We start from the raw sequence: 24,440 nt of genomic DNA on the forward strand, positions 1-24,440 counted from the left end.
CACAACAAAGTAGCTACCACCGTGGATAATTATGCCAACGGCAGCATGCTCTCCCATAAGCATAGAGCGACTGCAGTACAACTCTGCCACGATAAGCTCTCTGGTTGTAGACACAGCCTTGTGTATTCCTTTTTATAACACAAGTGCAAGGCAGATTGCCAGAGAATGCATTTCAATGGGGGTAAAAGACTGCTGTCTTACTCGGCAAAACTGGCCGGGGGAACGGATTGTCACAAGAAGTCATCTGAGGCCAGGCATGTAGCAGGATTCTTAAAATATATTTTGGTATATCTGTTGATAACGAAGCCATCTAGCATTACCCAGGACTGAACAAAAGCCCTCCTGCTTCAGGGCATGTGCCAGCCTCCACTGAGCCAGGCTAGGAAGACACCTCCTTATAAGTGGATTTTGGCAATAATCCCTGTAGCTAGAAACTGCGGACTTTCCTCTGAAGTATCTGGTCCAGTCACAGAGAGGAGATGGGTTAGAGGCACCTCAGGGCTGATCCAGATGACCAGTTGCCATGGGCAGAACCACCAAGCTATTTTAACTTCCCTTGAATTCCGTGAGAGAGACAAGGTAAGGGAGAGAGACTTTTATTGGCCTAACTTCTGCTGGTGGAAAAGACGAGCTTAGCTGAGCTTTTCTTCGCTATAAATGACAGTTGAATTCAATGGACGTTAGGAGCCTAGATACCTTTTGTGGGTCTGTTCCTCTTTCCCACCCCCTCTCATACTGCCACCCTGCCCTTGTCGATCACCTGCTACCTGGGCTGCAGGGGACAGAGAATTCTCAGAGCTTGAGTGTCCCTCCTGTCTCACTGTGAGACCCCGGAGCTGCCCTCTGAGCTCTCCTCCAGTGTCTGAGCCTGTTTGGCTCCCAGGGCTCACACAGCTTTGCCCGGAGTCCCCTGCTCCCCGTGGCACCTTTCTTCTCAGAAATCCTGTGAATGGTTTTCCTGGGGATTCAGATGTCCTCACGCTCCTGTTCCTGAGAGCGGCGTGCTGCTGCTTAGTGAATCTGCTAGCCCCGGCTGTGCCAATGCTACTCTAACTGGTCTCCAGCATGAGCACCCATGCGCCTTGGCAATTGGCCCCGTGGTTCCTGGGAGGTACTTGAAGAGCTGCTGGGCCACTGACCCTCGGCAGGCTGGGATGCACAGTTGGCTCTTTTGGGGCTCTTCTGGCCCTGGGATTCCCAGGTGCCAGGTGCCCCACGTGGATCCTTTAGCTCCTGTTCCTGCTTGCCGTTACGGCCCTTTCTGGTCTAATTGGCGGTAATGACAGCAGTTCAGCCCTGCTGCTGTGGCTGTGGCTGAGCTAGGCGAGGCTAATTGCCATGCAGCTGCGGATGCTGCACAAGGAAGTGGGGGCGTGAGTCTCCGGGGAAACAGCCCAGGCTGCTGTGAGGAAGCATAGCCCTGCCTGTGCAGGGTACATAGCCAATGCGTGAGCTGCCTGGGTTACCTCCTGAGCCCCTGGGAGCCAGGCACTTTTCGAGCTACCCAGCTCTGGAGCCTGACCTGGGTTCCCTTTTTAAGGGCCCATCCCTTAGAGCGCTTCATGGCCCCTCCCACCCTCCTCTGCCCCAGCGCTGCTCCCATCCTTACCTCCGTCCACCCAAGCAGCTGATGGCCACAAGCTGGAGAATCTGTCACACCGAACCTGGGCAGCGGTAGGATGAGGCCCAAGCCTCCCCCTTGCACTGCCCTGGAAGGCCCTACCTCTAGAGAGGAGGTGGTGCTCTGTTCCTGGTTCAGTCCTTATACTGAAGCTACCTACCAGTGGATTAGCAGATGCGCGTTGAACCCGCTGACTGTGGAAGTGTTCTGTGTGAGGGTGGCGGAGCAGTTTTCTCTCTTTTGGCGTAAGTCCATTCATCACTCATCTCTTCCTGCTCGTGATCCCCTTGCGGGGTAGGCCGACAGCCACCCTGTGGCTGCTCCCTACAGCATTTCTCCTGGTCCTTTCCCCAGTGTCGTCATGAATACCCTGCCCAATGGCATTTTCGTTCTTCCCTGGTACGCTGCCCTGCAGCCCCCTAGATAATCAGCCAAGGGTTTGCATACTCCTTTTCTGCCATTTAACTCAATTGCTTCTCCAGTTGCTGTCTTCTTCCTGATGTCCACAGCTCTGATTTCTAGGCGAATGTTCCCATTTTCCCCTTCAGCTGTCACTTATATATTTCCCTCCAGCCTTCCACCACTTTTAGATGATTCATAAAGGCCCTGTTTAGAGCCCACTGAAGATTGCCATTGACTCCGATGGCTGTTGAATCAGGTTCTCTAGACCTTCCAGGTCTGTTGGTACGCTGTTGTCAGACTCCTGCTAAGAGCTGCCTGCAGTGTCTGAGGTGGGGTTCCTGCAGCACTGTATCAGACCATGCCTCCGCTCTCTGATCTGCACTCAGCCCAAAGCTGTATGGGTCCTGGTTTAATCCTGCTGCTCGTCTCCATTGCAGGCTCCTGTGTCATTTCCTACCTTCTTTACTCACCCAGGTTGCTTTGACCTGCTTAGTTCTTTCCTTCCCATGGAGTCTGCACAGTTCATTAATTTTACCAGGATGAATAAGCTGGCTGGCTCCCGTGTTGTTAGTCCCTGATCACTGTGTCGCAGACTTCCGCTGCGGTCCTGCTTTTTCCTCTCCTTTCTCGTGATGTCAGCACCCCCCACTTCCCACCCTCCCCCCATATGCTCATCTGTGAATTTAATGTAAGGTGAAGTTTGGCTTCTTTTCCAGATCATTAGTGCTTCTCTTAAATAAAGTCCCAGCCTCCTCCCTGTTCCCACTGGACACCTCTGGCCAGTCAATACGTTGCTGTTTGTCATGGCCTTTTGTTTACAGTTCTTCTGCCAGCTCAAATCCATGTGATGGTGCCTCAGCTGAGCCAATGGGGATTCATTTTTTTTCAAGCAAGGTCTCCTAGGACACAGCAGCAAATCTTCCTTCTCATGGGCCAGCCTCCTGACAGCATTGTGCTGTGGAGATGATAGAGCTCTCAGGCTAGCGTGAGTCAGACTGGCCCTGGGCTTGGGTGGGAAACGTTCACGAGAATCCCCAGTGTTGGCCATTCAGCAATGGGGACTCGTTGCTCTTGGTCAGTAATGAACCAGTGGCCCAGTGGGATGCTATGGGGGTTGTGGTGGTGGCTGTTGTTTGGATGAGATCTAAAATAAAGGTTCTGCTACTTCTGTTCCTTGGTAACCATGGGATCTTGGCCAAATGTGGATTAACTATGCTCTGCAGACCTCTCTTCTCCCTTGATCGGAGGAGCATCCTTCCCTTTATGCCTCTAGCAGTTGGCTAGAGTTCCTGGTTGCCGCTAAATAGCTTCTGCGTGTCCCCCGGGGTGGCCAGCTGAGAAAGCCGCACTTTGTGCGTGTGTTGCTCTGAGTAGCGGTTGATAAAAGCTCTAGGGTGACAACTGCTTGTGGGGGGGAGTTAATTGCAGTGACCTAATGTCTTCCCATCAATCCTCTTTCTTCAGCAATGGATTTAGCCCCCATTCAATGAAAGGATCGCACATGTCTGGTATGATTTGGTCCTTTACAAACCAGCCTAATGTTCTGTCAGTTCTAGTCACTGCTTCTGGAACTGACCTACTGCACGTATCCATGTGGTCCGCAGAACGGCTTCCTTACCGATGGAGAAGTGTCTGTCTCTTCCTGACTCTTGCACAGTCCAGGGCACTCTTTGGCTTTCCAGGAGTTTTTCTGACCAACTGACCTAAAAATCCCGAGGCCGTCTCTGCCCCAGGTGGCCTGTATGGGCGTGTCAAGTGTTCCTTGGTTGGCTGCTGTGTCGGCGTAATTTCAACTGTGGTCAGAGGTATAGACAATCTCAGAACTGCAGGCAGGAAGAAAACTCCCCGGAAAATGAAGCCAACCTGGAAAAGGGCCTGGAGAGGTCAAAGCTGAGTGCAGGAAGGGCCTGTAACAGGGATTCGGGCTCATGAACAGGAAGGCCTGCCACCAGGGAGAGGAAATAGAGCCCAGAGACGGAACAAGGGGAACATAGTGTTGGAGCTGCTCCTGCATCAGTAAAGTGAGCTTATGTTCGTCTTCTAAGCATGCTGCAGTGGGAGCTGATCCTCTAACAGGGTGCTCTAGCTGTCTAGGGAGGGGGTGGTGGTGGTGACGCTGGGAGAGGGGGGAGTCCAAACCAGAAGAAGAAGTTTTCAAGTGCTGCATTGTTGCATTCAAGGGGCTCCTGCGGCTCCGTTGTAAGGATACGAGCCATGGGGTCACAGGGCAGCAATGCCCCAGATTGCTCAGCTTCCCCGTATCACTACTGTAGGGTCAGAAGGGACCACAAGACTCATCTAGTTTAACCCCTTGTCAAGGTGCAGAATTTGCTGTGTCTAAACCAGGGGTCAGCAGCCCCCGGCATGGGTGCCACGAGTAGCATGTGAGACAGTTTCTTCCATTGGCTCAGCCCCGCCTCTTCTCCCTCATTCAGCTAGGAGCCAGGCCACCTGGTGGGTTAAGAAAAGACCAGCTAATGCCGCAGGCCCCCACCTAAACAATAAAGCTCTGCAACTTAATTCATTTATTAATGACGCTGTTGTGGGTAGGATTGTTAGTGACTGTAAGAAGTATCACCGGCACTCGGGCTGTACACAGAGGTCAAATTCTGGCATCCTTGCCTCGGAAGGCTTGCTGGAGCCTGGAAACCACCCAAGACAGATGGATCCAGCCTCCCTTTGAAAACTTCTAGAGAAGGAGCTTCCATAAGCTCCCTTGGCCATCTGTTCCCTTCTCCCACTGTTCTCACAGTTAGGATGTTTTTTCCTGAGATTTAATATAAATCTGCTGTGCTGTCATTTGAACCCAGTGCCTCATGTCCTTCTCTGCATGGCAAGAGAGAACAACCTTTCCCTATCTTTTTTTTATGGCTGATCTTCCCCATCAGTGTCTCTTCCAAACTAAACGTACCCAGTTCCTTCAGCCTTTGCTCATATGATTTGTGTTCTGTCTCTTGGATCGTCTTTGTTGCTCACCTCTGAACCATTTCCAGTTTCTCCACTTCTTCTATACATCAGTGACCAAACTTGGAGGGAGTTCTCCACCTGAGGCCTCACCAGTGCCGAGCGGAGCAGTATTGTCACCTCCTGCGACTGGCGTGCCATGCTTCTGGGAAGTTAAACCCAGGATAGCATTTGCTTTTTTGCAGCAGCGTTGCATTGCTGGGTAACGGTGAGGTGGTGATCCACTACAACTCCCAGATGCTTCTCAGCTGTGCTGCTGCCAAACCAGTCATCTCCCATTTCATATTGGTGCATTTGGTTTGTCTCGTGTAAGTGCTGCACCTTATGTTTGTCTTCGTTGGATTTTGCTTTGTTGTCTCCAGCCCATTTCTCCAATGTATCAAGATCCCTCTGAATTTTAGCTCTGTCCTCCCCAGTATTGGCAGCTCCCTCACCCCCAGCTTCATGTCACCTGCTGATTTGATCAGGGTATTCTTGGTGTGTGCAGCCAGATCATGAATAAATGTATTAACCAACACCAGACCCAGAGCAGATCCCTGTGAAACCCCGCTTGAGACCTCTCTCCAATCTGACAGCATTCCAGTAATTAGCTACTCTTCATCTGTCGTCCTTTAACCAGTCACGTAGCCACTCAGTGGTAGAGCCTCCAAGCCCTCATTGCACTGGCTAACTTCCCACCCAGCCTGCGTCTCTCCTGCTAACTTACCAGAATGTCATACAGGACTGTGTCAAAAAGGGAAAGGGCCAGGCCAACCCGCTTCTGCTCCAGACTCTGCCTTGCTCAGCCCTGTCCTGCCTCATCCTGAGGTGCCAGCAGCAGGTCTCTGTGCTGCAACACACACACACGGCCCCAGAAGCACAACAAAGCTACTCTCTGGCTGGGCCGTTTTCAGGGAGGGGCAGGAACACCCCAGCATAAGCATGGCCAGAGAGCAGCAGGAGCTGGGCCTGCCTTGCCATGCTTTCTCCACAGCTGCCAGTGAGTGTGGGGAGGGCAGGGCTGGACAGCTCCTCGCACCTGGGGGGGAAGGGTGCATGCTGCCCCGGGTGCACCCCCACACATTGCCTGTGTTCCCCCTCTCCACCATACCAGCTACCCTGCCAAAGAAGGAACTCTAGATGGTTGTTAGTATTTCTCTGCTTGCTGCTCATGATTTGCCCCTTCACCCTCCAGGTATTTGCCAGCCGAATGTTTTGTATGGGGCTGGGGCTCTCAATTAAACACAGTTTTTATTGCACTGCTAAACAAAAGAATACCAATTGAAATGCTTCAAATATTTCTACATTTTCAGTGACAACACGCTATCAAGTGTACAGTGCTCACACCCTATTATTTTATTACAAATATTTGAACTGTCCAAATGATACACAAAAGAAATAGTGTGTCTCAGTGTATCACAGACAAGTTTTCTAGTGTGATCTCTTTAGCCTGAAAGTGCAACTTACAAAGGTAGATTGTTGCCTAACTGCACTCAAACAAAGCAACGTAAAACTTCAGAGCCTGCACGTTCGCTCAGTGCTACTTCATGTCCAGCCAATGGCTAAGAGAAGCAAGTTTCGTTACCTTTGTGGGGAATAATTTCTTATCTACAGTGTCACCTCAAAGTGAGGACTGGCATTCACATGCACTTTTGTAGCTGGAGCTGCAAGGAATTTATGTGCAAGACATGCTAAATACTCATATCTCTTTGTGCTTCAGCCACTATTCCAGAGGACGTTTCCATGCTGAAGAGGTGGTTTTTTTTAAAATAAAAAAAAAGGTGGGGGGGCGGGGTTGGTGGGAAACAAGTGTTAAATTTGTAACTCAGCTCTTTGGAGAAGAATTGTACATCTCCAGCGCTGTGTTTTTATCCATATTCTGCCATTATTTTTGTGTTGTAGCAGTCTTGGGTGATGACCCAGCGCATGTTGTTCATTTTAAGAACCTTTTTCCGATCGGTTTGACAAAACACAGAGAAGGTACCAATGTGAGATTTCTGAAGAAAGCTACAGCACTGGGCCCAAAGCTGAAGAATCTGAACGGCCTTCCAAAATCTGAGGTCTGGGTCATGCTCTCAGAAGTCTTTAAAGAGCAACACTCTGATGTGTACATGGCAGAACCTGACTCAGAGGGATAGCTGTGTTTGTAGCTTTGCAAATAACAACCCATCCTATAGCACCTTTTAAAGATGAACAGATTTAAATAACATTAACCTTCTGTGGGTAGCATCTCATTCAGGTGATGAACATGCATCAGTCCACACAGCAGACCAAGCAGGACCCATTTGCAGCATGGATGCATGTCCACTAGAATTGTGGTCAAAGCATGAAGGGAAACAAGACTCTTGAGTGCATCTGACACACAAATATTTTGAGAAGCCAGCTAGCACAATGCCATGTGATCCAGCTGTTGTCCCTTTCAGGTGACATGCCCGCAAATGCAAACAAACTCACTGGTCTGAGTGGACCAGGATAGGACTGAATGGACTTGTAAGCTGGGTAAAGTTCTACTTTGTTTTATTTCTGAATGTAGGTTTTCTGTACGTAATTCTGCTTTTGGAAGTTCACCTGTCGTGCTGAAGAGATTGCATGACGCTACTTGTGTTACGTGAATTGAGAAATACTATTTTGTTTGTTTTTACAGTTCACATATTTGTAATCAAAATAAGTCCTGTACACTTCTTATTTGGTGTTTGTAATTGCAATCAGTGTGTTTGGAAAATATAGAAAACATCCCCAAATATTTAAATAAACATTTTATTATTATTTGAAATTGCAATTAATTCCAGTTAATTTCTTTAATTGAATGATAGCCCTAGTTTTATACATTGCTCCAGGAATCAAAGTGAGGCTGACTGGTCTATAGTTCCCACATGCCTCGTTTGTCCCCTTTTTAAGATATGGGCATGACATTATCCCTTCTCCAGCCCTCTGGGACCTCTCCTCATTCATCAGTTTTCAAATATTATTTCCAGTGGCTCTGAGACATCTTCAGCTAATTCCTTCAGTACCCCGGGGCCCGGCTGATTTGAGCGTATTCAAATAATGGTATCTCTGAAGTGCTTTACTTACCCAATCTGCATCCCTCCCTTTCATTGCTGTAGCTAACTTCGCTAGTTGTCTTGTCATACGCGGTCTTTTTGTAAGAGGACTGGAGCAAAGTCGGCCTTCTCACCCTGAGTCCTTTGGTACCTCCCTGGTTCTCCAGGACTTGCCACAGGTGATTGTTGGCCAGTTGGGTAACTTCATTAGCCAGCTCCCACTGAGACTGAAATGGTGAGGCAGCCGCACAGAGGAAGCGGCTGGTGTTTGTGGGAGGTGACTGGGGTGAGCTGGCCCTGGGAGCTCCCCATCTGCTTCTGCCAGGGCCATCGCCAGGGGTCAGGGTACCCCCCCACCACACACACACACACCTCTTTCTGCCCCTGCTTCACTCCTGCCCCATTGCACCCTTTCCTCAAGCTCTAGGAGCCAGGGGATTCCCTGGGGGGCCTGCCACAGGGTGGCAGCAGGGGTTGCCCCCTCCCCACACTCACCATGGTGGCAAGAGCTGGAGCAACCCAGCAGGCTGCTCTGCCTCCCCATCCACCTCCCAGCCAGGTCACTCTGCTTTGCTTGACAATGGGAAGTGGAGCGCCCTGGCCCCAGCCTGCTCCCCCGAGTCCTGCACCGCACAGGGCTGGGGCATCCACTTCCCACCCCTGTGAAGAAGCAGAACGCAGGGGAGCAGAGCAGTCTGCTGGGTCCCTCCAGTTCCTACTGCCTCCTTGGGTGTGGAGCGGGGTCAGCCCCTGCTGCCACTCCATGCCAGGCCTCCCAGGTACTCTCCCAGGCTGCTCTGGGTCCTGTCCATCACGCGGCTGAGGCGGCTGCTCCAGAAGCCCCCAGCGTGCGGGGCATGGACCCATTTTGCTGTTGGCTGGGCAGGTGAACACTTGGTGGGGTGCGTTTCTAACTGTGCCTTTTCCTCCTAGGTAAGAGGATGAGGCAGTAGAGATGCTTCCCTTCCTGTTTGCCACCCTGGGCTCGGCAGGAGCCACCTGCAAGGCCTCCAGCTGTAACAACAGCACCAAGGATTACTGCTACAGCGCCCGCATCCGCAGCACTGTGCTGCAGGGCTTGCCCTTCGGGGGAGTGCCCACCGTCCTTGCCCTCGACTTCATGTGCTTTCTGGTAAGTCTCCCGTGCCATTGGGCTGCTGCCATTTCCCCGGGAAAGTGGGGTACGAAACCAGTCAGGGGTCCTGGGCGCTGTCCCCAGGTGTGGGAGGATAAGTGTAAGCTACAGATTGGAGCTGGGACACCTGGGAATCAAGATTATTGGCCCCGGCTGCCAGCTCAGGATAGAGAGGGATGGGAGTTAAGCTGCCTGGATTTTTTGCCAGCTTTGCCACTGGCTTCTCTGTGACCTTGGCAAGGTCACTTGACTGCTCCGTGCCTCAGTTTCCCCTCTGTGAGGTAGGGGTGGTGATACAGACTTCCCAGGGGCGGTGCAGTTCTAAACCTCAATGAATTAGCATCTGCCAAGGACATGACAACCCAGAGAAGGAGCGCTAGATGCCTCTGACTGCCGCCTCTGAGCCATCCAGGTGCTGCTCTGCTCCCAGCAGTGGAAGGCTGGCTGGCTGGGGAGTGCTGGCTCTCGGGCATCAAAGCACGGTGGTTTTCAGCAGCTTTCAGAAACAGATGGCTCTGCACAGGGCAAGCTGGCCCTGCAGCCCTACCAGAAGGCTTTGTATGGCCCATTTGGCCCTTTGGCTTTTCTGTCAGGGCCAGGAGTTGGGGGTTGGGATGGGGGAGGGCCGGGGCTGGGAAGGTGGATGTTTGGGGTGGCCACTGGGGTTATGTATATGAACAGGTGCAGCCTAATACCAAGGCCACAGGGCCACCCAAACAAGGGCCAGGGGCTGCAGGGCTGCACCTAGCACAGATACAGCAGAGAAGAATGTAGCCCCTGGGAGTCCTACAGTGCCTCCCTCTCCTCTCTGAGTCAGCGTCCGCGCCGCAGGCCCAGGCCGCAGCACAGCCCTCCGACCTGGGGACTGTCCTCCCCCTCTGCCCCCACGTCAGAGGGGAGGGCCACCCAGCAGAGCTCTGCGGGTAGGACTGGGGCCATGCCCACTTCCTGCTGTACCTTGTCCCTGCCCCACCACGAGCAGGCCGCCGGGAAGCTTTGGTGCTCCGGTAGCTAACAGCCGTACACGCATTCAGCTGGCCGCAGAGCCTCGTGCCTCTCCGCAGCGCCGCCACCCTCCGAAGGCAGGTTACGCGGGGATAGCGCGAGTGTGGCGTGCGGGGGCCGGATCCCACTTCCCGGTCAGCCCCTCAGGCCTTGCTGCCGCGCCTGGGCAAGGTGGGCCCAATTCCTTCCACGGCCAGAGCAAGCCAAGCTGCGTTCTTTGTGGCCTGCTGCAGTTCTCGCTGTGCCCGGCAGAGGGTGGTGGGAGGGGCGGGGAAGGCCTGCTCCACCCGCCAGGGGGCCTTGTCTCATGGCTTCTCCTTGGCACTTTTGCAGGCGCTTTTGTTTGTCTTTTCGATCTTGCGTAAAGTAGCGTGGGACTATGGACGTCTGGCCCTGGTGACTGAAGCTGACAGGTAAGGTCAGGATGGGGGTGGGCTTAGGGTACAGGGTGAACCATCAGCTGTGTGCCCAGCACGGGGAAGAGGAGGGAGTTGGTTGGTTTAATCCCCTAAATCCCTGGAAGAGGAACAGTTCCTGCAGCGCAACCTGCCTTTGTCACTCCCACTTCATCCCTGTGCAGCAACAAATCTCTGGTGGCTCTGGAAACAGGGTTGCAAAGGGTGCCTTAGGGTTCCTGCAGCTGTGGGGCGCGCGCTGCTTTGTGGGCTCTGTCGGGTCTGTAGTTCTTCACCGTACTGGTTGGGATGTCAGTCTGAGGAAGCAAATGTAGCCAGGCCTGGAAGGCTGAGGAGCAGAGTCCAGAGCGGGGGTCCAGGTGCAGTTACGGAGCACTCTGGCAGTGGGTGAGGGGAACGTTTTGTTCCCTAACCGCTGATGGAATCGTCGTCTGGAAACATGATGGAAGGTGGTGTGAATGAGGCAGAGCCACGTGGGCCGAGAGCCAGACTGAGTCTGGGGGTCCAACGGGAAAGGGCCATGCTCCAGCTGGAGGAGGTGTCGGACGATCCCTGCTGGCTATGACCTTTACCGAAATGGAAGAGCTCGTTAATGTTAATGACTGGGAGTACGTGGTCACCCCGGCTACAACTGTCGCTGCAAGCCAGCTCGTCAGGAAAGCAGCAAGAGGCAGAGTCGCTTCAGGGGCTGCACCGTTCTCATTCCATGACGTCCTGTGTTGGAAATCCCCACTGTTAGGTGATCTTGTGCGGAGATGCTGCTCAGCTCCTTCACAGAGGGCCTTCGTAAAGGCATCCGTACTCTCTGGGCCTTTGGTTAAAAGCAGGCCTCTTCACAGGCATTAGTTGCACTGTGGAACAAAGTGCTCACAGAACCTCTCGAGAACCAGGTCCCAGTGACTTGCTCTTCCTTTCTCAGAAGAGGCAAAGGTGTTCTACGTGTTTTCAGCTTCACTTTCCATGGCGGAGGCTCCAAAGCTGGTCTTTGCTCTCAGCAGCAAGCATTCCAGTGAGTCAGGCTTGGACTTCTTGTTGCGCCATCTAGGAACAAATGGCCAAGTCATTTTCTTCTAGCGATTGAATGAGGACCTTTAATAGAATAAATGAATCTGCTGTGTTGCTAGTGCTGGTCAGTCTCCGAACCATGAACACGGCTGGGACTGGAGAACATGGCACTTGGGACCCAAAGAGATGGGGAGACTCAGGCAGGAGTTTGCTGTGTGAGAAGCTGACTTGGCTGCAGTGAGGCCAGCGCAGCCTGGGAGACGGAGTAAGAGGGGCTGTCATAGAGCGGGGAAGGAAGAGGGCGTCTCCAGAGAGAAACCACTGGGCCTGAGGTCTTGGGCAAGTAGCTTCACTTCAGGCTGGGGCTTCTGGCTCCCAGCCCCAAGCTCACTCCTCTCAGTCTTTCTCAACCAGTGGCTCACAACACCCGGGGGCCACTAAAGAGAGTCTGGGCCATCGCGAGGCATTGAAAGCATTACTACACTCAAGCAAAGAGAATCCCACCCATCCGTACCCTCTAAAGTTCGGTGGTCTTTGCCAATCACATCCCAAACGATCTCCTCACGGTCAGCACGGTTAGCACTGATGCATCTTGGACCCCCCCCCTTTTTTTTTTTTTTTTTTTTTTTTTTTTTGAGGGGGGCATCATGAAGCTTTTGGGTAGGTGGTCACCAGCCTGAAAAGGGTGAGAGACACGTGTCTAGACCACGCTGCCTGTCTTGTGCACCCAGCTCCAACTGCCTGCCCCCAGCAACTGGTCCTGTCGGCTTATTCCCCTCTGCAGGTCAGCTCTGCCTGGCTTTCCCATTTTGCTCTCAGGTACAGGCCACGTTCCCTCCCCAAGGGGACACATTTTCCCTGACTTGCTTGTTCCCTTTGAGAACTGGGCAAACTTCAGGTCTCCTTGCCTGGGCCTCTCCTCCCACCCACCAGCGCTCCTTTCCTCCAGACCTGGGTCCCTCCACTTGGCACCGTTGGTGCCCTCGTAGTCTCTTTCTGTGGGGGATGGTCCCCTCCTTGCATCCTAGATGAGGTCCTGTTCTGTCCCAATGTAAACCCTGTCAGGGTGTGATGCCCTGTCCCCCTCTAGTGACACGAATTAATGAGTCAGCTACGGCCTTAGCTGACTGCCAGTGCGCTTTTAGCTCATGTGTTAGTGCAGAGGTGGGGAACCTACAGCCCGTGGGCCAGATCCAGCCCCTGGCCCTTCTTCATCCAGCCCAGGAGTCTCTCTGATTCCACCGGGATGCAGAGACTCGGTACCGCCGTATGGCTGGAGCAGAGAGCCCGGGCTTGCCCTGCTGAGTCTCTGTACCCCAAGCCAGGGGAGAGGAGCATGTATGGCCCACCACTAATTTTTAATCCAGAGCATCAGTGACCCCTGATTTGAAAAAGGTTCCTCCCCCTGGCAGTTGAGGCTCCTGAATTAAGCTTCTGAGGTCCCAGGTTCGATCCCACTCGCTGCCCCCGGGGTCTGTTGCATTATACTGGCACTGCCTGGTGAGCGATTGCATCCGCTCCCAGGGCAGGCCGCCTGCTGCCCTCGCTGGCACCTACCTGTCAGTCGCCACATTGTGGCTGGATGCTGCCAACTGGAGGGCGAACTGCCGCTCCCCCAAATTAGACCAGTAATGCCCAGCTGGCAAGCTAGAGCAAGGAGAGGCCTGGAGGACAGTCACAGGCACTGATCCCTGAGACGGCAGTGGGCACCAGCGCATCCCCATCTGTGTGCAGTGAGCCTCAGTAGCACGGCTGTTTGTGGGGGCTGGCATGAATGGGCAGGGAAGGGCCAGGTGGTATGTTTGCATGAAGCCAGGATCCCAGTAGGGAGCTGAAGGAGCCAGTCATATGAGCACTGTGTCAGGCTCCAGCTGGGCCTCCAGCAGACAAGCAGTGCCCTGGGACTGCCATGTGGTTCCCCTAGCCATCTAGGGTAGCAGCCGGGGGCAAAGGAGACCAGGGCACTGCTTTCCTAAGGAGCACTTCACATTTTCACGTGACCCGGGGTGCCCACGTGCCAGAAGCTTTGGACTGGGGCAAGAAACCAGTCCCCAAGGGATCGTACAGGCAATGGCTGCCCAAACATACTCTGCAGCTGTGCGCTGATGTACCACCCAGATCTGGAGACATAGGCCCTGCCCCGGCAGTGCCCCCTGTAAGCTGTGTGCTTGTGTGGCCACTCTGGAGGGAGTGCAGTGCCACCCAGCTGATCAGCTTCTGTTGGTGGTACACATCTACATCTACCTCGGTGCGTGTAACCACATTTATTCTGCACCTGGATGGGAAAGGTTCCTGGGACCGTTTAGCAGGAGTTCTGCTGCATCACTTACCCAGACAAACCTTTTGCCCCTCCCCGGGTAGCGGTTGCAGGGCGACGCTCAGTGCAGAACAGGTTGTTCTCGTAGCTCCTCAGGTGTCTGTGTTGAGGGTTTGTTGGTGAGCAGGCCGGGGAGTCGGTGAGAGTGCCTCTTCCAGTCCCGGGCACGTAATAGTACAGAGCTGGGGCAGTGGCCAAGGCCATCCTTTCAGACCCTACATTTGCTACTGATGTGGAGGGGAAGCCCTTACACCCTCCCGGCCAACGGCGTAATCTGGGGTTGGGAAGGGTGGAAGAGGGGCTGAGAGGAAGGAGGCAGCCGGAGTTCTGTCACGTCACAAGGGAGCGCAAGTTGCTCGGCCCCAGAAGTAAATGGACTCATAGGGCCAGTTTGTCTAGCAGCAGGAGCGGGGATGGGAGGTGTCTGCAAATGGCTCCTGTGGAACCATAGACAGAAGTGTCTCCAGTTAATGTGAAGTTCTTAAAGATATGGGTGCAGTAAAGCACAATGTAGTTGTCAGGTTTGAGCCCCAAGGTGAGGTACAGAGAATGCACTGAGCAGAGGATCTGCCACAAAACACTTACTATGACAAAACCAAACTTTATTCGTGCAGTGTTTTCCTGCACCTAGAGGCTGCAAGAACCAGGCAGCCGCTTCCTGGGAGCTGCAGTAAGCACAGCTGGGACACCAAACCCCTCATCCCCGGCCCTACCCCAGAGCCCTCGTCCTGCTGGAGCCCACACCCCTCCCACTCTCCAAACCCCTCAGCCCCAGCCCAGAGCTCCCTCCTGCACCCCAAACTCTTCATCCCTGACCCCACCCCAGAGCCTGCATCCCCAGGCTGAGCCTTCCCCTGCTTCCCATCCCACCCCGCCCCACCTCAGCCCCACACCCCAACCCAGTGAAATGAGCAAGGGTGGGGAAGAGCGAGCGACCGAAGAAGGCAGGTGGAGTGGGGCCTCGGAAAAGGGGTTGGGTGGGGTGAGGGTTGTGTTGTTCGATTAGAGCGTGGGCGATGCTGTATCGGTTGCAGCTGGCACACCACATGCTGTGGCACTGACCAGCCTCCACTAATGCAGGCGGGAGCTGGGTCAGCTGCCTACGTCTGTGGCGGGGAAGGCATCACGGCTGCATTGAGGACTGGCTCCAAAGGGCAGTCACCTTGGTCTGAGACTCCCCCAGATAGGTGCCTCCCAGCATCTGGGTCACTGCTGGCTCGCTGAGCTCTGCCAGGGGGCGGGGAGTTCCGGGCTATGGAGTTTTCATGCTGCCCATTCAGAATGCACCCAACTATGGAGCAAGGGTCAAATCCTGCTGCCCTTGGAGTCTGGGAGGGTTGGGAGCAGGATTTGGCCCAAGGTTTTTTGCCTCTAGAAAAGGCGGAGCTGCTTGTCCTAAACCAGCCCCTCACCCAGCCTAAAACATGGGGCCTCCTTCCCTCTCCCTCCTTCCCTCCAGGCACCAGAGCCGTGAGGAGAGGCCGCTGTGCCCAAGAACTGCTCGAGAGAAGGGAGGGGGAAGCTGAACCAGCGGGCTCCTCTAACCGCACTGCAGGGGCCTTGGCCTAGGCGGGAGCAGCCGTGCCAGAGCAGCCGCCCCAGTGAGTGCAGTTCTTCAGCAGCTGCCCCATCTGCTCTGGAGTGGGGCTGGCATTCCCACAGCAGGCAGTTCCTGAAGATCGCCTGGTCTTTCCCCTCTCTGCTGTGGCTGACACAGGAGCGTCCCACCTGATTGCGGTGGCCTGCTCAGCTGGAATGCTTGTACAAAGCCCCACAGCAGCAGGGCGATGGGTGGAAAACTCACTCTGCCAGCTGTAGGAGCCACTTGGAACTAGTGGCTTCCTGATTTGGGACAGAACTTGGAGCTTTGAGGGATCCGGGAGTTCTGGGCTGCTATGCGTTTGCTTGTTTAATCACCTGAAGGCCTCTGAAGCCTGGCAAGCTAACTGTGTCCTTCAGGACAATATTTGCACTGGCTCAGAGGGAACACCGACGTTTGTGTGGTCTGTTTGTCTTGGGCAGCAGGAGTTTGAGTGATGGTACAAATGTTCTACAAAACCCCAAATTAAGGTGCACCCCCAGGTAAAATCCGAGGGGCTTCCCAGAGCCTGTTGCACCCTAAGGTCTCCCACTCTAAATGAAGGACCCTCAGCGGGCCTGCCAGGAGTGTGTTAGTGATGCCATCTGAGGTGTTCATCAGACTTCTAGATTAAAAAAAGGCACAGCCTGAAGCCTGCTGGGAACCAGAGTGTGGCCAGGATGTGTTCTCTTGATTTTTCTCTGATCTGATTGTTGACGGGTTTCTCCCAGGCCAGCAAGGAGCAGCTCTGCTGGGCTGGAGAGAGCTCCCTGCACGTGCTGCCAAGTCCCCACTCTTGTAACCATCCCTTTTTGTTTCTCTGCCCCCAGGTGTCGGCGCTGGCAGACTGAGCGAGAGGAGCGGGAATAGTATGTTGCTTTTCTCAGGGTGTTTTTCCTTCTCTCTGTCTCTCCTCTTTTCCCCCCTTTGGCATTGCCTTTCTTGCTTCCGGACTAATCTCAAAGGCTGGGGGTTCGGGGCTGAGACTTTTGTCTCCTGATCAGTGCTGACTCTTCCCTCCAGTTACACGTCAGCTGTACCTCACAGCTGGGATGGCTGAGGCTCGTTCTGGTCCCTCTCAAAGAACGTGTCTGTGCTCCTGGGAAGATACCACGGCACTTGTCCTGCTTCCCTGCACAGGCCTGTGCATGCTGCACCTGGGACAGGGACCAGCTTATACCCATCTGCAAAGGCTGGCTGTGCCCCCACACTACTTACCCCCAGCTCTTTTGCCCCACCCACCCCCTGGGTGTCTGGGGACAGTGAGGCAATGGGGACATCTGGGGACCGGATGCGGACTACCTTTCCTTATTGCTTTTTTATTGGGGTGGCAGGGGAAGGAGTTTCTCTCGCCTCCTGCTCGGAACTCAGCTTTGACCACATAAGCCAGAATTCAGCTGCTGCAGCCAAAAAATAAGCAGCTGTGAATAACACACTGGTGCACTGTCCCCTTTTCCCAGTCCCTTCCTCCAGCTCAGCCAGTAGGGCAGACTCAAGCTCACTATTCTAGAACCATTGCCAAGCACCTCCTGGTACCTTGCCTTGGCATTACCCTTTGTGCAGCCCAGCAGTGACTATGTGGGACTCTGAATAGTCCCTTCCACAGTCACGTGTTCATATTGTTGCTCCCTGCTCCCATCCACCCGCATTCCCTGTGCATTTTAGTTTCTTCTTAAACTCACCCCCTCGTCCCCCAGAGCCGCCGCCTAGAACATAGGAACGGCCTCAGTGAGTCAGACCAAAGGTCCGTCTAGTCCAGTATCTCGTCTTCTGACTGTGCCAGGCACCCCGGAGGGAGTGAACAGAATGGGTAATCGTTGAGTGCCTGCCACCCCTTCCAAGTGCCTCTGTGCTGGCAGCAGCTCCCCTCTCCCAGTTACGTGCTGGATCTCCGTGGTAAGCTGCGACACAGCAGCCAGGGCAAAGCAGTGCCAGCTGCAGTGAGCCTGGTAGGTTCCTGCTGCAGCATTGCTGCTTGCTAGCAGTGATATGGCGGCTTTGCCTCCAGAAGGTGTGGCGTGTTTGTGCCCGTCTGTCCCTCGGCACGCCTGTCTGTTTGCTTGGGCCCTGGGCCTGGGAGCCCTCCCTGCCGTGAGTCAGCTGGCCGGTGTCAGCTGCCGCAAAGGGGAAGGCTAGCTGTGTGCCAGGAGCAGGACGGGTCCCTATCTCTCAGGTGGGAGTGGGGAACTCACAGGTCTGCAGGGTTCCCCACCCATGCGGCTGCCTACATCACACCAACCTCACGCTGCCCAAACCTTCCCGTCATCTGCCTGGCAACACGCTGCCCGCTGGCTCCCCCTGGTGGGTCCTGCGTGCACTCGTTTCCCTTCGTGCAACAGCATTAACTCAGTCCGTGAGTCACAGCTGTGTGCATGCGAATCCCCTTGCTTCCCTCTCAACCCGCCCATGGGATCCAGGCAGGGTCAATTCCTACAGCAAGTTTTGCAAGCGCCTTGTCCAGCCTTACATTAAATGTCCCAGTTCTTGAGGCCGCCAGCACACCAGCATCAGTTGGAATTATCCTTTTGTTAATATTCGTAATTATGTTCCCCCGTCTCATATCCCTAAACAGATCCTCTCTTCCTCCCACTCCGCTCTCTCTTTCTCGTTGCCGAGCAAAGTCAGTCAGGTTTAATCCTCCCAACTCTTTCTTGTAAATTGCTCCCTTGCTGCCCTACTCTGCACAACCTTGGTTTGTCTTTCGGGTCCTGAGGAGCCCAGAACTGAACACAGTCAACTTACGGTGGAGCCAGAGAGAGAAGCTAGCTTCCCCCACCCCTCTGGGACATAAAGCACACGGACTTGAGGGGCCCAGAGCTGACTGTGGGATCCCACGTGGCATCTCCCAGGGCAGTGCAGAGTGGCTCTGCCCTCAGACCCACAAACTTTCTCTGTAGCTCTTTGCTCTCTCTCCTTCCCTGAAGCCCTCCCGGATCTTTTCGATCACCCTTTGCTCAGGGCATTAGTGGGTAGGTAGGTGGTAGTTAGGAGAGAGGGAGAGGCAAGTTCTGCAGGAGCTGCTCTGCTTTCCTCCCGTTGCCTCTCAGGACACTTGGCAGGCCTGTGAATCATTCTGGTTCCTTCCTCTGGGTCACAGGTATGGCCTTGATCCTCACCATGGAGTCACTAAGAGAAACCATTTGTCTCTTGCTCCCGTGCTGGGCCATTGGGGTGTTCTCCCTCTGATCTCCGCCTTGTAAGGCCTGTTATGAGGGTCTGCTTTGAATGGCTCCACATTTTCCCTCTGTTCCTAGCGCTGCCAGGTTTTCCCACTTCCTTCAGTTCATCCCTCCTTCCCCTTTCCAGGGCGTAGCCCACTGGGACTCTCCCGCTTGTTTCTCCTCTGTGGTCTCTCTCAGTGACTTTGACTGCTTTCCTCCCCACAGCTCCTTGTCCTTGTCCAGAACAGCAACCAGCTTAATGGCCACTCACAGATGGGCCACCCTTGCCCGTGTCCCACATCAGCCAGCCTTACATGCTTCAGTAGCCAGCCGCCCCAGAATCTGCCACAGGCAACTGCGGTGGGATTCAGGGTCTGTGGTACAGAACTAAGCCCCAGCTACACAATGTGTGCTGTATCACAGCTGGCATGTTTTCCCCTGAGGCAGCCCTCTGCTACTGGAGTCTGTTTAGCCACCTCCAGGCCTCTCCTCTTCACTCCTAGAACACTCTGAGGGTCCTGTTGTTTAAAATTCCCACTTCAGGTAATCACACACTCTCCCTTTGCCTCCTCAGCAGCCAGTTCCCACTTCCTCAAGCCTGAAGTGCATGTTTAGGTCCTTCACTATGTCCTCTGGCTTAGTTTCTGTCTTGGATGTGAGGCTACCAATGCAAAGTGTTCCAGGATCCTGACTGCCATCATCACTAATCTCCTGTAGGCAGAAATTACCTCCTCCCCTTCTATTGCTCCCTGAACAATTTGCTTAACCCAGATACAGGATGTGGAAAAGAGGTGAACAGAGAGGAGGCAAAATGTGCAGTTTATACAAAATGACTCAAAATAGTTAAATCCAAAGCTGACTGCAAAGTGGAAAAAAAAATCGCTAAACTGGGCAAAAAAGTAGCAAATGAAATTCAGTGTTGCTATGTGAAAAGTGATGCATGTTGGAAAACCTAAGTCCAACTTTCCATACAAAATGATGGGGTCTGAATTAGCTGTTACCACTCAAGAAAGTTCTTGGCATCATTGTGGATAATTCTCTGAAAACATCTGCTCGGTGAACAGCAGAATCAACAAATGTTAGGAACCATTAGGACAGGGATAGATAGTATGACAGAAAATACCATAATGACACTATGTAAAACCCTGGTATCCCACAACCGGAATACTGCATACTGTTCTGGTTGCCCCATCTCAAAAAAGACATATTAGAACTAGAAAGCGAACTGAGAAGAGCAACAAAATCAATTAGGGGCATGGACCAGCTTCCATGGGAGGACAGATTTGAAAAACTAGGGGTATGCCTACACCACAGTGTTTTTTCAAAATAAGATACTCTGGATATTCTTTTCTGGAATAGCATCTTTCAAAATAATGCTGCTGCACACAAAATGGCACTATTCCATATTTATTTCAGAATAAGCCAACTGCTATTTTGAAATAGTGGTTGTGTTGCGTAGACATTAGGATAGTTACTTCAAAACAGCTTTCCTGTGTGGACGTAGGCTAGGACTGCTCAATTTGAAAATAAGATGACTTAGGGAAGGAAGTGATAGAGGTCTATAAAATCATGACGGGTGTGGAGAAAGCGAATAAGGGAGTGTTATGCACCCCTTCGCTTAACACAAGAGCAGAGCAGGGGTCACCCAGTAAAATTAATAGGAAGGAGGTTTAAAATAAACGAAAGGAGATACTTCTTCAAACAATGCACAATCAGCCTGTGGAGCTCCTTGCCAAAAGTATAACTATGGCTACGTCTACACGTGCCCCAAACTTCGAAATGGCCATGCAAATGGCCATTTCGAAGTTTACTAATGAAGCGCTGAAATGCATATTCAGCGCTTCATTAGCATGCGAGCGGCCGCGGCACTTCGAAATTGACGCACCTCGTCGCTGTGCGTCTCGTCCAGACGGGGCTCCTTTTCGAAAGGACGCCGCCTACTTCGAAGTCCCCATATTCCCATCAGCCCATGGGCTGATGGGAATACGGGGACTTCGAAGTAGGCGGCGTCCTTTCGAAAAGGAGCCCCGTCTGGACGAGACGCGAGGCGCGTCAATTTCGAAGTGCCGCGGCCGCTCGCATGCTAATGAAGCGCTGAATATGCATTTCAGCGCTTCATTAGTAAGCTTCGAAATGGCCATTTGCGTGGCCATTTCAAAGTTTGGGGCACGTGTAGACACGGCCTATGTTTGAAAAAAATTGGATGAGTTCATGTCGTGTAGGTCCATCAATGGCTGTTAGCTAAAGATGGTCAGGGACACAGGGATGGGCTCTGGCTGTCCCTAAATCTCCAACTGCCAGAAGCATCTGGTGTGGGACATGGTCAGAGACAGGATACTGGCAAGATGGACTATTGATCCAGCCTTTAGCGTTTATTAATCCTGCCCAACCCACTCCATGCACACCCACTGTCTTGCTTCTGGTTTTCTTGGCCTTCGAGAAGGCATTTCCCACCAGTCTGTGCAGTTTGGACCCAGCTGAGGCTATGGAGCACACCCCGCTGTGCCTTGCTTCAAGGAGCAGGGAAGGAATGTGGCTCAACCAGACCCCTCCTTTCTCCTGCCGCTGCATTTCCCAGCTGTAGGGTTTCCAGTTTCAGTGGGGGCAGGCGGCTACTCCCGCTGAGCACAGACCCCTGCTCTGGAACCAGCTTGCAGAGTATGAGGAGGAGTCGTGATGGAGGTGTGCAGGCAGGAACAGAGAACAAGAGAAGAGACGCTCAGGGGACCCCATGGAGGAACAATTATGGGATGACCCATGCAGTCTTCCATTTCCAGCTTCTAGGAGTCGGAGGTTTTAGGTAGCCCTGAAAGAGGGGGCAGTTAGGGAACTCAATGACTTTCTCTAAATCTTTTCCAGTCTGCTGTGTGCTTTCGGAGTTGGGATGCCCAGAACCGGACACAGTTTTCCAGCTGTGGCTGTACCAAGGACTTAGATAATGGCATTAGGATATTTTCTCTCTTATTACCTGTCCCTTTCCAAATAGGTCCAAACATACTGTTAGCCTTCTTGACCTCTGCTGTGTATTGAGTGGTGGTTTACAGAGGGCTAGCCACAGAGGCTGCAAAATCTCTTTCTGGGAGTAACCGGTAACAAAGAACACATCCCTATATATGTATCGTTGGGTTTGTTTTCCCCCAATGAGTGTTACCTTTGAGTCAGCAGCGTCTCGTGTGTAACTGGACCTTTGCACTTTATCAGCGTTGAATTTCATTTATCATTAGGAATGACCCTGGAAATGAAAGTTGCCCTTCATTAATAGACTTGCTGTATGGTGTGAGTTTTGTTAAAAAGCATGTTAATCCACTCTCTCCAACCTGCTTCTTCATCCAGAGGGACATGGGAATTGGACCATTTCCATCTCTTCTGGGATCCTGGCTCTGACATCATTCACCAACACCGCATGCTTCAGAAGAAGGTCCAAGAACTCCCTCTAGTGGATAGTTTCAGAGCAGCTTCCCCCTACGGGAAACCTTAGCAATTGGTGGTCAGCTGAAGCATTCAGAAAAACAGCAGGAAGTCCTGCAGCACCTTATAGACTAACAGATAGTTTGGAGCATAAGCTGTCGTGGGCGAAGACCCGCTTCATCAGATGCAATGTAGAATGCCTGGAATCTCCTACTGCATTGCATCTGACAAAGCGGGTCTTTGCCCCAAAAGCCTATGCTCCAAAGTATCTGTTAGTCTATAAGGTGCCACAGGACTTCTTGTTGTTTTTGAAGATACAGATGAACACGGCTGCCTCTCTGAAGTGTTTATAGCCTGCAAGTCAGGGTTGGGAACCTTTTCAGGTCAGGGCCATTGACCCATAGACAAATCAGGTGGAGGCCACACAAGTGACAAAGAAAAATAAACCCTCACTGATGTGTTCCCTGACTATGTGGGAGCCTGGACTGTGGGGTCTGGGCAGGAGGGGGGTACGGGAGCGGGCTGTGGGTGGGGATTCTGGAATGGAGGGGTGTGTAAGAGGGGATGGGGTCTGGGAGGGAGGGAGGGGACAGGAGCAGAGTGCAAGTGGGGAGTCAGGGTGGGAGGGAAGGTGCAGGGAGGGACGTGGGAACGGGGCAACAGGGGGTGCAGATAACCTAGCACACACACACCCCCGCCCCGCCTTCGGTCCTCCCAGCCACACACAGCTCCACTCCCAGGCACGGCTCTCCATTGCTCTGACTGGCTGGAATTCCAACCCGTCAGAGCAGTAGGGGGAAGCCTGCAGGCAGCCTGCCAAGGCTGCTCCTGCTCCCTCTCCCTTCCGCTGCCTGGGGAAAGCAGCAGCAACCAGCCCTGGAGCAACTGCCTGCTCTCCCAGCCCCCAGCAGAGCTGGTGGTGCGGTTTCAGAGCCTGGCTTACCTGATCCAGTCTGCAAGGCCCAGGGCTCCTAGCCCTCCACCCCACCGTGGGCTGGCTTCTGTGGAGAGGGAGCCCTGAGCCTTGGGGAGTGGTCCAGACCCAGACTGCGGACCAGGGGTTCCCCGCCCCTGCCTGAAGCCCCTTTATCCTAGCTAGCCGCTGTGATTCGTACTTACTCCCTTACATGTCTCATTCCTACTGTCTTTGAACCTTGCTTGGCTCCTGCCCTCAGTAATGTCTTTCAGCAGAGCCCCACAGGGTACAGTTCACGTTGTGCATGGAGGGGATGGGGGGTGAGTTTGCCTCTTAGTTTCTGGGCGTGCGTCCTTGCTGTTGTGTTTCCAAAAGAAAAATGGAGCTCCCAAATGACCTATGTGCAGCCGTTGGTGGTTGTATCCCCCTTTGTTTGCTCCTTTCTTGTTCATCATCTTTCCAACCTGGACAACCCCCATCTCTCTTTCGGTGACAGCCTCTGCAGGCCCCTTTTCACTGCTGTAGTCTAGTGTGTCCAGAGCCATCCTTACTCATGTGCACACTAGGCAGTTACGCAGGGCACCAGAAGATTTGGAGCGCCGCTGGGTCCCTGTGTCTATCCACATGCCTCCTCCTAGCCCTATTCTGTGACTCTGCCTCCCCCGGAGAGGATCTAGCTAGCTTAAAAGTGAAGAAGCCCAGCCAGAGTTATGAGCAGAACCTGTGAAAGAGCCTTTCAAGTGGTGAAGCCATTTAACAGGACTGTCGGTTTCTGAATTTACTGTGTTAGGCTACAGCTCCTTTGTGTAAAAATCTGTTTTAAAAATACTTCATTAGCCTGTTGCTGAATGTTATAAAATCATGTCTCTGTACAACCATATTCCCCCCCAGCCCCCACTGCCATCGTGCATGGGGGCACCAGTTTAACAGTACTGCATGGGCCCCCTAAATCCTGAGGATAGCCTTAACTGTGTCCTCGCTCTCTCCTGTGCACATGCACAGATGTTTTGTGTTGTCTCAACTGTTGCAGGTGTCTCCAGCCAGGCCTGGGCGTGAGGAGTTAGCAGGGAGAGTGGCAGGACCGGGATGCCGCTCGCACGTACTCCCCTTCTGCATGTGCCCATGAAGGCCAGAAGAGCAGTAGTCAGCAAGGCTGGCCCTGTGCACTGCTGCAGGCCCGCGCTGTCCGAGGCAGGGCTCTCCACTAACGTCTGTCCTCTTTCTTCTCTGAGGCTCTTCTCTCTCCATCTGTCCTGGGGAAAACTGACTTGAATTAACTTCTCATCTCCTGGGTGCTGCTTCCTGGCTGAGCTTCTCTGCTCTCCTCTGTTAACCTTTTGATTGTTTTTCTCCCTCTACCCTGTAATTTCAGCGTGGCATCTGCTCTGCACTCTGACAATCATGACCGCTACGAGCGCCTCACCTCTGTCTCCAGCTCCGTGGACTTTGACCAGAGGGACAATGTGAGTAGCAGCAAAAATAAAATCTGTT

The 24,440-nt window shown here is 53.3% G+C and overlaps 1 protein-coding gene across 4 annotated transcripts in view; it reads left to right on the plus strand.

Annotated features, from left to right (window-relative positions):
- The window catches only part of TMEM63B (transmembrane protein 63B), an 85,251-nt gene that overhangs the window by 38,944 nt on the left and 21,867 nt on the right, over nucleotides 1-24,440 (plus strand). For 2 of the 4 annotated variants that reach the window (XM_074989758.1, XM_074989760.1), the window contains exons 2-5: nucleotides 8,941-9,139; nucleotides 10,481-10,560; nucleotides 16,295-16,333; nucleotides 24,322-24,412. In XM_074989758.1, the coding sequence (XP_074845859.1) occupies nucleotides 8,963-9,139; nucleotides 10,481-10,560; nucleotides 16,295-16,333; nucleotides 24,322-24,412 (387 nt within the window). In that variant the 5' untranslated portion in view covers nucleotides 8,941-8,962. Of the gene's footprint in view, nucleotides 1-455; nucleotides 580-8,940; nucleotides 9,140-10,480; nucleotides 10,561-16,294; nucleotides 16,334-24,321; nucleotides 24,413-24,440 lie in introns of those variants that run through there. The other 2 variants (XM_074989759.1, XM_074989761.1) reach the window with 2 other exon arrangements.

This window comes from Carettochelys insculpta, chromosome 3 (genome assembly GCF_033958435.1).
Source record: "Carettochelys insculpta isolate YL-2023 chromosome 3, ASM3395843v1, whole genome shotgun sequence".
NCBI lineage: Eukaryota > Metazoa > Chordata > Testudines > Carettochelyidae > Carettochelys > Carettochelys insculpta.